Genomic DNA, 12,295 nt, shown 5'->3' with positions numbered 1-12,295 from the left:
GGTTTGATATGAAGGTCATTATACAGCGCCCTCCACAATTATTGGCACCCCTGGTTAAGATATGTTAAAAGCCTTAAAATAAATTCAATTTTTATTGCAGAAGCATAATCTCACACTGAAAATTGTAGAAAAATGTAACTTTTAACTCAAGTGAATTTAAAAAAAAAATTTAAAATCCCTGACTAAGAAATAATTATTTTTCATAAAATCACCTGTTCCACAATTATTGGCACCCATAACAATTCCTAGAAAATAAATGTAATTGAAGCATTTCTGTCATTTCTACTGTAGTTTATAAATTTCATCAGAGTATCTAGGAACCTTTAATTAGTAATTCATCACATCCTGTTTCCCTGGGGTATAAATATGATGTGACACAGAGGCCTATTTCTCTTATCCACTCTTCAACATGGGAAAGACAAGAAAACACACCATTCAAGTAAGTGTGTCGACCTTCATAAGTCAGGCAATGGCTACAAGAAAATAGCCACTCGGATACACCTGCCCAGATCTACAGTCAGAGGAATCATCAAGAAGTTTAAAACGACTGGAACAAACAAGCCTGGACAAGGATGCAAGTTTGTCTTGCCACCACGCACAGTGAGGAAGATGGTAAGAGAAGTAGAAAGTTCTCCAAAGCTCACTGTTAGAGAATTGCATCAAAGAGTAGCATCTTGGGGTCACAAAGTCTCCATAACAACCATCAGGCGCTATCTACATGCCAACAAGCTGTTTGGGAGGCATGCACGGAAAAAGCCTTACAAGCATACACGTAAACGTCTGAAGTTCGCTAAGCGGTACTGGGACTTCAACTGGGACCATGTGCTTTGGTCAGATGAGACCAAGATAGAGCTTTTTGGCAACAAACACTCGAATACATCACAAAAGACGAGTATGCGGAAAAGCACCTCATGCCCACTGTGAAGTATGGGGGAGGATCGGTGATGCCGTGGGCCTGTTTCTTTTCCAAAGGCCCCGGGAACCTTGTTAGGGTGCATGACATCATGAACTCTTTGAAATACCAGGACATTTTAAATCAAAATCCGGTGGCCTCTGCCCGAAAGCTGAAGATGGGTCATCACTGGGTCTTTCACCAAGATAATGACCCTAAACATGTGGGCAAATCTACACAAAAATTGTTCACCAGACACAAAATCAAGCTCCTCCCATGGCCATCTCAGTCCCCAGACCTCAACCCAATTGAAAACCTGTGGGGTGAGCTGAAGAGGAGAGTGCATAGGAGAGGACCCAGGACTCTGGATGATTTAGAGAGATTGTGCAAAGAGGAATGGTCGAATATCCCTCTCTCTGTATTTTCCCATTTTGTGAAATGTTATAGGAGAATATTAAGTGTGGGCGGCACGGTGGTGTAGTGGTTAGCACTGTCGCCTCACAGCAAGAAGGTCCAGGTTTGAGCCCCGTGGCCAGCGAGGGCCTTTCTGTGCGGAGTTTGCATGTTCTCCCCGTGTCCGCGTGGGTTTCCTCTGGGTGCCCCGGTTTCTCCCACAGTCCAAAGACATGCAGGTTAGGTTAACTGGTGACTCTAAATTGACCGTAGGTGTGAATGTGAGTGTGAATGGTTGTCTGTGTCTATGTGTCAGCCCTGTGATGACCTGGCGACTTGTCCAGGGTGTACCCCGCCTTTCGCCCGTAGTCAGCTGGGATAGGCTCCAGCTTGCCTGCGACCCTGTAGGACAGGATAAAGCGGCTACAGATAATGAGATGAGAATATTAAGTGTTGTCTTGTTGGCAAAAGGGAGTTGTACAAAGTAACATCAGGGGTGCCAATAATTGTGGCACACATGATTTCATGCAAAATAATTATTTCTTATGTGGGATATTTTCCCCCACTGAATAAATGCACTTGAATTAAAGGTTGGATTTTTCTCTGTTTTTTTTTGCATTGTTGTCCTATATTATTTAAAAAAAAATGATTCTTAGAAGCCTGAGAACATATCTTAATTAACGAGGGGTGCCAATAATTGTAGAGGGCGCTGTAAATGCAAATACTGATATGAGAAATAAATAAAAGAAGTAATTTAAATGAATTAAATGTAGCAAATTAATCAAAAGTAAACGAATAAACGTCAGTACAAATTCAGTAAAAGAGCGGATCAACTGACGTCACCAGATGACGTACATCGTAGCCACGCCCACCATGTCTTCAGGTAAAGTGCACCTGACAGTAGGCGCAGTAGGAGAGCGGTGAGACAGGCGGAAACAGGTGGATTTACAAGGGGTTCTCTTTACATTTGCACTTCTGAGGTAAAAATTGTTGGTTTTTTCTGTTATATTGTTGTTTTCATGTTATTTCAAACGTGCCATTTGTGGTGTAAATGGAGTGCTGTTCTCTGGTGGAGAGGACTGGAGCTAAAGGTTTGAATTTAGTTGGGCGTTTGATTAGAGAAATGGATTAAAATGTGTGTGTGTTAGTTATTAAACACTGTCTGTATGGTTCAAATGTTTCACAGTGTTTTTCTATGAACTGACTCAAAGACCTTTAACCCTCAGCCATGGTGCTTCTCACCAGCTTTACACTACTTTCTGTTTTAGGGGGTTTATTTATAATAATAATAATAATAATAATAATAATAATAATAACAACAACAATGTTAAATTTACATAATGGCTTTCACAAACCCAAGGACGCTTTACACAGGACTTAAAAAAAAAAAAAGCCACACTAGGAAGAGTAGTGTGAGGTAAAGAGGAAAGTTCTCAGGTTGGCTTTGAAGGAAGAGAGAGTGGAACAGCCACGAAGCGATTGTGGTAATGAGTTCCAAAGTTTAGGAGCAACAGCACTGAATGATCTGCCACCCACAGATACCAGTTTAAAACGTGGGACGGTGAGAAGTCCAGAGACAGAAGATCTGAGGAAGCTGGAGGGACAGTACAAACGAATTAGCTCACAGAGATAGGAAGGGGCGAAACCATGAAGAGCTTTACAGGTTAAAAGCAAGATTTTGTGGGCGGCACGGTGGTGTAGTGGTTAGCGCTGTCACCTCACAGCAAGAAGGTTCTGGGTTCGAGCCCCGTGGCCGGCGAGGGCCTTTCTGTGCGGAGTTTGCATGTTCTCCCCGTGTCCGCGTGGGTTTCCTCCGGGTGCTCCGGTTTCCCCCACAGTCCAAAGACATGCAGGTTAGGTTAACTGGTGACTCTAAATTGACCGTAGGTGTGAATGTGAGTGTGAATGGTTGTCTGTGTCTATGTGTCAGCCCTGTGATGACCTGGCGACTTGTCCAGGGTGTACCCCGCCTTTCGCCCGTAGTCAGCTGGGATAGGCTCCAGCTTGCCTGCGACCCTGTAGAACAGGATAAAGCGGCTAGAGATAACGAGACGAAACGAGCAAGATTTTGTATTTAATCCAAGAGATAACTGCAACCAGGGCAGTTGCTGTAGAGCAGGAGTGATGTGAGTGTGAGGACTCTACACTGAAAGGAAAAAAAAATAGGCTGTGGATTTAAAGTGAAAAAATCATGTACATCGGTTGCACACATTAAAGGGCATATCCTGGACCAATTTAGTGTTTTATATAAGTACGTCCCTTTACACACTCATCCAGAAGGATAATTTTGCATAAGGCCATCTGTCTACAGCAGGAAAAATATCAAATAACAAAATACGTCTGGAAAAATCCCAAGGGAGTCTGGAGCGATATTGCTCCAGATTCATGACATCACGTGCGGATCCGCCAGCAGGCTGAGGGACAAACACAGGAACACCTAATTTAGAGTATAGTCTGTCTTATTTCTTACCCTGGCAACAGTCAACTTGTGAATTGCTGATTTTGCTTGGTCTTTTTCTCGGCTCTGCTTGGTCCTCGGCTTCGAGGGCCTCCGTGGATACGGCACTTCACCTTCTGTCAGGGGAGACGAACACGGCTGGCTCCTTTGGTGTCGCTGACACAAATGGAGACGGTGTTGCTTTGGGCATTCTAACAGATGGAACTGCGTCTTTTTTTCAGATCAAGTTGCTTCTTGAAGCCCGTTTCCCACTGCAAATAGTTCTCAAAGTCGTCGGGCTTTATGAAGTGAGCCCTGTATATGATGCTGTGGTCTGTTGCATGTTGCCAGTTTTTCCGGGTGCCTCGCACAAAGCGCTCCCATTTCTCTCTCATTGTCCGGTCTTTTGGAAAACAATGAGTACTAATCCCATCAAGATTGGTGTTGCTACACCTTCCTACGATACATCTGTTAACCATTTTAATAATTGCGTGATAACGTTGAAGAAATTTGCAGAAAACCACCAGGTCGTTTTCTCATAAACAAACCAACGCTGACATGGGATTCAGAAGGAGGCATCCCGCACGTGACGTCACAAAAATCAACGTTTGCCGGGAAATCCAAATGGCAAGTTTTTTCAGAGGCAGACGAATTCGCCTCAAATGGCTTGAATTCTACTGAATTTTTCTGGTATTGTGCAAGGTAAAAAAATTGCGCAAAATGTGACAGACATTTGACCAAAGTTTAATATAAAATAAGAGAATTACATTGATCTTGCTCCTAAATATACCCAAGATGTGCCCTTTAAAATCATGTTCACTTGACCAAATTTAGTCATGTTCAATGTACCAACTTGTCATGTTTAACAAACATGATTTATTCATGTTAACACAGATTTTTTTTGTCAAACGTTTTATTTGCTAATATGGAGGGTTTTTTTTATGTTAGCTGTATTTAATTATCCCATGTTAAATTAACGTGACTGATTTGCATGCTCAGCGTTTTATAACTAACTTGTTGAAGCCAAATGTTTTTTTTTTTTTTTCCTTGGTTTTGTATATCTTCCCTGCTGGATTAAAGTTAATACTCTATGGTGGACTGAATTTGAAAATGTCTGGCCTTGCCGAGCTCGTGTACCTGCACCCACTGCTGACGTCTTCAAAATGGGCGGAGTTACTAAGCAAAACATAACTTTTTTTTTTTTCTCCCAACATGACTGAAATTCATAGATTTAACATTCCTCAAAAATCAATCAGTTCTACATGATTTTATATATGTTCAGAGAGGTAGCATAAAGAAATCATGTCATGTATATTAATTTCATTTTTGTAAATTTCACAACCCCCATTTTCCCCTTTTTCCAGTGTAGCTGCTGAGTTTTGGATGTACTGCAGGTGACTGAGCAGTGTGGCAGGGAGACCAGAAAAGAGAGAATTGCAGTAGTCAAGACGAGAAAAAATAAATGCATTGACCAACATTTTGGCATCAGTTTCCAAGAGGAGAGGGCGGAGACGTGCAATATTCCGGAGGTGAAAGAAGGCATTCTTAGTAATTAGTTTAAAATGGGGTTCAAACATAAGGGTGGAGTCAAAGAGAACTCCAAGTTTTTTTTTTTTTTTTTAATTTCATTTAGAAGTCGAGATTAATCACGTAAAAAAGAATTTCACGTTAAAGTTTTTAAAATTGTCTTGAACTGGACCCTTTTTTTTTTTCATTCATGCTGCATTGTTGTGTCTCCATGATGAACATGGGCTGAAACTGGAACCTGTCTTTCTGCTCTCACACAGTGACCTGCAGTACATGTGCTATAGAATAGTGAAAGTGTTTTTTTAACGCCCTTTATAGAGCACTACTTGGTAAACGGGGATCTGTTTAGGAGTACACCCGGTCATTAGTGAAGAGGAACAACAGTGTCTTGTATTCATCATCCAGGTTTCTTATTTATGAGGAATAGTGGCAACAAGTCAGTAATTTAACACTCCTGCTGTAGTGGATGAAATGGATGAATGAACCCCCCCTTCTCTCTCTCTCTCTCTCTCTCTCTCTCTCTCTCCCTCCCTCTCTCTAATTTCTAACCTGTCCTTCTGGTTGAACCACCTTCACTGCTCTCTACTTGAGTTCTAGTTTCTCTGGGTTTCACAATACATCATTCCCAAACTATCCATAATCTACACAAGTGTGTGAATCTCAAATCTCTCACTTTTCCAACACACACCTGTAGCAGCAAACTATGCAGAACATTGTGTTGGATTATGTAACAGCTCTTTGTAGTGTATACCTTACTGTGAAAAATATTTTTCTTTGAAACATTCTTGGACTAAATCTCACGTCATTTACCCCCACACGCACACAGAGGGTGAGAGAAGGAGAAGACTATTTCTTGCACATAGCTGTCTCTGTGTAACAGGAAGTGGCTCTTTAGTCAACAGCCAGGGCAGGAGAACGAACCAGGTTTCCTCTAATGAAGATGTTTACTGATACTGTTGTAAGGACACACCTTTACACATCAGCACTGTGTTGTCGTGTGTGTGAGAGAGAGAGAGAGAGAAACAGCTGTGTCCTCTCAAGCGCATTGTCCCCAGGGTGGGAAGTTTCCTCTGAGCTAAACATTAACACCCAATCTATGTGTATGTTGAACAGAAGACCAGGAACGTGTGGTGGTGGTTTAATTTCCCAGGTACACTTTTTTTAGGTATGTAGTTCCTCAGTGTAGCCCATGTGGTGTTCTGGACATCATATCGATATCTCATCTGTAGCACAGCACTGTTGAGTTGTCGATTCTGATTGGTCAGAAGGCGTTGATTAGTTTTCTAGAACGGTGGTTCTGACCATAGTTTTTGCTCCAAGATTTTATACATTAAATGGACTTGCTCAAATAAATTATCCTTTCTATAGTAACAACTTGCACAGTACAGGAGACACGGTGGTGTAGAGGTTAGCACTGTTGCCTCACAGCAAGAAGGTTCTAGGTTCTAGCCCAGTAGCTGGTGGGGGCCTTTCTGTGTGGAGTTTGCAGGGGTTTCCTCCGGGTGCTCCAGTTTCCCCCACAGTCCAAAAACATGCAGTTAGGGTAATTGGCTACTCTAAATTGTGTGTGTGTGTGTGTGTGTGTGTGAGAGAGAGAATATGAATGAGAGTGGTTGTTTCCCAAGCCCAGAAATAGGAGGGTTGTGGCAGGAAGGGCATCTGGCATGAAACTATGGTATGCTCCAGTTAATATGAGATAAGTAGAGTCCACATGGACCCTGACCTAGCAGGACAAGGAGGAAGAAGCAGCAGCTTACACATAATCTAAGTGTAATAATAAGCACTTTCAAAATGTGCTGTTATTTATATAACAACCATCCAATCATCGATCTAGTGAAGTGTTTTGTAAGATGTTTAGTGTTTTTGTAAGGAGTCTCCAGTGTTACTGGTTCCAGCTGTAATTTTACTTGTTCTGTCACCAAAGAGTCTAACAAAAGTCTGTTGTGTTGTTTCTCAATAATAAACTGCGGTTTTCTCTGATTTCTCAGTGAACCTGAGGGAGCAGCTGTTTATCTGGTGTGATGTTTGTGATAACAGGAAGTAATAACTAGTTTCTTGGATGTTGCACAACATTAAATGTAACTATAAGTTCTACTTCTAATATAGAAATGCGTATAAACCTCAGTGTTTCCCACAAGTTGTGGGATGATTGGAGGTGTAGAAGTGATTATGTGAAACGTATAATCACATTCTTTTTGGGAATAATTCAGATTTGCTAACTATCAGGGAATTCTTCTGTCTTCGCTAGAATTGATCACAATCTTCCACACCCCTGGTTGGGTCGTGTCTCTCTAACCCTTCATCAGTGGTTATGTTCTAAGCACATTCCAGCTCAGATGAATATTTTTGGTCAGTGGACAGTTTCTCAACACGGCAGTAACGGTGAGGTGTTTACAACCCCAGCAAATCAGCTGTACCTGATTCACCAGGACCACACATGATCCAGCACCCAAGTAATATCTGCCCAGCGTTGGTCCTCTAGTCGTCCTGTTTCCACTGATGGATGTATTGTATCTCTGTCCGATGAATAAATCTGTGATCTGTTTGAGATTTAGCGGTTTGTAATGACGAGTGATTGTACCCCAGCTGAAGGAAAGTTGTGGGAATGAACATGCTTTTCTTTTCTACGCCACGTTTTCCGAGATTAGATAACATGTTTGATGATCGCTGAGAGAAAAAAGGCCTGTGCTTCTTCCTGATCCTGAAACTATGTAGCGCATACCAGAGCCTCTCCAGGGCTGGCAGTGAATGCCCTCCTAAAAGGTTTATCAATTATTAACCCGCCGTGGTAATGATTCCTTGTGTAACCAAGACTGTGTGTACATTCAGAGAGCAGGCACTGTCTGTCTTTCAGTCGTTGCCAGCAGTGGTCAGCGTTGTCAAAATTAAGGCAACAGAAGTTATGTATGTGGATTTTGAGAGTATAATAGTTTGTTTTGGTGTTTTATGATAGTGTAGTGGGTTTTGTTTTGTTTTTTTACTCATTATTCATGCAGCCTGGTTACCAGGTGATTCATTGCCTGGCATCATTATACATTATGATCCAGCTTCTTAAGGCAGTTTATTTTCAGTGAGGGAGCTTAATTACCATGGGGATTCATGTTCCACCTTAATTTCCTACCAAATCCCACACTTGAAAGCATCTAGGGAGTGGGCAAGCCTGTGGGTGGAGCGCTCCACTGAGTCAGGTGCAGTCTGCTCATAGTGTTTTTCGTGGACAAAGCCCCTGTGATCAGCTTGCTTCACTGTGGATCAGAAGACACTGGATAAGTTTGTATAACATGAGGAGACCTGCATGATTTTTCCAGTAGATTTTTCAAAGAGGTGGCGTCCTGCTTTATTTAGCGTCGCCTGAAGATGGAGGTGAGGTTCAAAGAGCCGGTGAGTCCGCAGCCAGGCTTGGTTCAGCTGTAGATGGTACACGAGCACAGTTCAGCTTATCTTGTGTTTCAAAGAAGTTGGTCGTTCATCATTTTTATGTTGATGACTGTTAGACTTCACTGCCTTTGTCATGCAGGGACTTGACCTTAACCACACTCCCTGCACCTGTTGCCTTGCTGAACCTGTTGCCATATGGTGTCTTAGTGTAACTTTGAGAATAAACATCAGCACCTCTGGTTTAGCATCGAGAGATTTATTGTCATTCTAGCTATGTAATGTACAAGTGTGCAATAGTGTACAAAATATCGTTCTCCGAGGCCTCGATGCGAAGTATTACAGAAGCACGACTACACTGAGGTACAAGAGGGGTTTTTATTGGCCTAAAATAATTTGCACTTTTGTATAAAATGGAAAACTGGTCACGTACTACAGAGTTGAACAGTTAGTTTGTTTGTGGGTTTTCCCTAAACACAGAATACACAGATATTTACATGTCTGATTTCATCTTTCTGTGTCAGAACTCTGATCAAACACGCATCAGGCGTGCAAATATCTGTCATCTGTGTTAAAGAAAGCTGCTTAAGCCATTTTCTTGATCTTCCCCAAGGTCATAAAGTAACCTTGGGTCATAGTCCAGCTGTTTAAAAGGCTTTCTTCCTTTCGGCTGGGGAGTGACTGGTTGATGTGTAAGGAATAACACATGACGGACCATGCAGTTATACAAAACTTTTATACACGGTGTATTTTTAATTTCTGATAATGGTCCAGTCTGAGGTGTGTTATTCTGCTTTCTGCTTGTACCACAGCGACTGGCCAGTGTTTACCGCTGTATGTTTACTGTAGCTCATGAATGACCTTGTACGTTTTAATGGTTATACACTACCGTTCAAAAGTTTGGGGTCACCCAGACAATTTTGTGTTTTCCATGAAAAGTCACACTTTTATTTCCCACCATAAGTTGTAGAATGAATAGAAAATATAGTCAAGACATTTTTCTGGCCATTTTGAGCATTTAATCGACCCCACAAATGTGATGCTCCAGAAACTCAATCTGCTCAAAGGAAGGTCAGTTTTATAGCTTCTCTAAAGAGCTCAACTGTTTTCAGCTGTGCTAACATGATTGTACAAGGGTTTTCTAATCATCCATTAGCCTTCTGAGGCAATGAGCAAACACATTGTACCATTAGAACACTGGAGTGAGAGTTGCTGGAAATGGGCCTCTATACACCTATGGAGATATTGCACCAAAAACCACACATTTGCAGCTAGAATAGTCATTTAGCACATTAGCAATGTATAGAGTGCATTTCTGATTAGTTTAAAGTGATCTTCATTGAAAAGAACAGTGCTTTTCTTTCAAAAATAAGGACATTTCAAAGTGACCCCGAACTTTTGAACGGTAGTGTAGCTACCTTTTTAATGTTATGGGATGTCCCTGTTTTTTATCTTATTAACATCTCTCTCTCAAAGCTTTGCATTTTACCGAGAAACCAGAATGAGTAATCTCCTCACTCCTGAAAACTTTGTTGGGCTGGGGAAAGTTTATAAAGCACCATGACTCTTCCAATGTACCTGTTGTAGGACTCGTCAAAAATGTATACGACAGTGCTGTTAAATTCTCTATTACATTTATACTCAATAGTTACAGCAGCAAGTTTCATGTTAAAACACTTGTTCTAATATGTTATCATTTTATAATAACATGCATCGGGACTGGAGGATAGCCTACTTTTTATTTATTTATTTATTTATTTATTTATTTTTAAAGAGAGGAAAAATATTTGTTGGTATGTGGACGTTTTCTTAGCATTTTTGGAAGGGTTCTCCAGTATCAACATTTTACAACTGTCAGAAGTAAAGCTGTCGCTTTAAAATTTCCCACACTGGAAAGTCATGAAGACCAGGGGTTTGTGTTTTCCAGTTTCTCTTTAACATGAATAGCTGAACTTTTTTTTTTTTTTTTGCCTTATAAACTTCAAAAGAGCGACTGACGATCAACCGACTCTTTATAGCTGCTTAACATAAGTGACAACCTGTTTCATGTGCATTTCACAACATCAAATGTAACTATAAATGGATAAAAAGTATGCCAAATTATTTTTTTTAGGAAAAAAAAAACATTAAATAATTGTTGTGGAAAGAGTATCTCCACTTTAGATTAGACCACATCACAGCACCTCATCGTTGATTATTTTCCTCTAACCGCACACTCCCAAGTGTTTGATTCCTGATTTATGGTGTGGGTTTCTTAGAAATAAGTAGTTTTATAACATCAGATGTGACTATTGTTCCTCACAATAATAAATCACTGATTGGATGTTAAAATGATTTAGATTTTAAAAATAGTAAAGTTTAGTAAGGGTTTTTTTGTTTTTGTGACTAAATTTCTTAAGGGTTCTTAGATTCCTGTATGTTTTGGTAAGATGCTACATGAAATCATTCAGGGTTCCCCAGAGGGACAAAACGAAGAGCCCGTTAGTGAATTCTCAGCTCATTATTGTGCATCTTTAACAGAGATCCTGCAGCTTCATGTATTCCTGTGACTTTTAAGCATTTATGAAATGAATGTTCACATACACACTTTGTGTTATTCTTGCCAACTAGGTGTGTTCTAGTGCATTCCTCAGAGTTTTACTGCTGTCTTGCAACCGTGTGATTGAGTGCAGGAGTAGCAACGAGGGCGTGCTCGAAATTCGAAGGTGGGGTTTTCCCCACAGGGCTTTACTCGGGTCAGAGGGAGTTTATGGGATCATGATGTAAACATCAAAATCAATCAAAATGTAACACTTCACTGTAACCATGGAAGTACACAGTGACAGAATGAGTTCTTCAAACCGTTTTAAATGGCAAATGTTAAACATTAATCACGCCACAGGTTACAATTTAGCAGTTTACAAACCCAATTCTGCTTATCCTTCATTTCTAAACATCTGAAAAATCACTGAGAAAATGGATCTGTCCATTCTGACAAAACAGACCACAAGATTAGTCCAGCACTTCCTGATCATTTAAAACAATATTTTATAAGGGAAATAATAGTACTACTTTATTTATGGAGTTGGCATTCATTTCATTTACTAAAATGGTTTCATTTTCAGGCGGCACGGTGGTGTAGTGGTTAGCGCTGTTGCCTCACAGCAAGAAGGTCCGGGTTCGAGCCCCGTGGCCGGCGAGGACCTTTCTGTGTGGAGTTTGCATGTTCTCCCCGTGTCCGCGTGGGTTTCCTCCGGGTGCTCCGGTTTCCCCCACAGTCCAAAGACATGCAGGTTAGGTTAACTGGTGACTCTAAATTGACCGTAGGTGTGAATGTGAGTGTGAATGGTTGTCTGTGTCTATGTGTCAGCCCTGTGATGACCTGGCGACTTGTCCAGGGTGTACCCCGCCTTTCGCCCGTAGTCAGCTGGGATAGGCTCCAGCTTGCCTGCGACCCTGTAGAACAGGATAAAGCGGCTAGAGATAATGAGATGAGATGAGGTTTCATTTAACATGACATGAAATCATAATTTTTACTTCAGGCAAATAATTACAGGTGAAGGGGTTGAACTGACAGTTAATTTTGATCTGTGAGAATCCTAAAGTTAGATTTATCAGGAAATGGAAACTTGACTAAAGGTAATGCTGTTTATTTATTTAAGGTTGTTCATTGTTTTGTACTTCAAACGTTT

The 12,295-nt window shown here is 41.0% G+C and overlaps 1 protein-coding gene across 3 annotated transcripts in view; it reads left to right on the top strand.

Annotated features, from left to right (window-relative positions):
• Positions 1–2,169: 2,169 nt before the first annotated feature.
• The window catches only part of tjp3 (tight junction protein 3), a 43,113-nt gene continuing 32,987 nt past the window's right edge, over positions 2,170–12,295 (top strand). The window contains exons 1-2 of one of the 3 annotated variants that reach the window (XM_060941366.1): positions 2,193–2,265; positions 5,087–5,251. Coding sequence is in view for 1 of the 3 variants with exons in the window: in XM_060941364.1 (XP_060797347.1) it covers positions 8,607–8,630 (24 nt within the window). In the remaining 2 variants the exon portion in view is untranslated. Of the gene's footprint in view, positions 2,266–5,086; positions 5,252–8,473; positions 8,631–12,295 lie in introns of those variants that run through there. The other 2 variants (XM_060941365.1, XM_060941364.1) reach the window with 2 other exon arrangements.

Source organism: Neoarius graeffei, chromosome 15 (assembly GCF_027579695.1).
Source record: "Neoarius graeffei isolate fNeoGra1 chromosome 15, fNeoGra1.pri, whole genome shotgun sequence".
In the NCBI taxonomy this organism is placed as follows: domain Eukaryota; kingdom Metazoa; phylum Chordata; class Actinopteri; order Siluriformes; family Ariidae; genus Neoarius; species Neoarius graeffei.
Note: the sequence above shows the minus strand (reverse complement) of the source record. Positions and strands in the feature narration are given on the sequence as shown.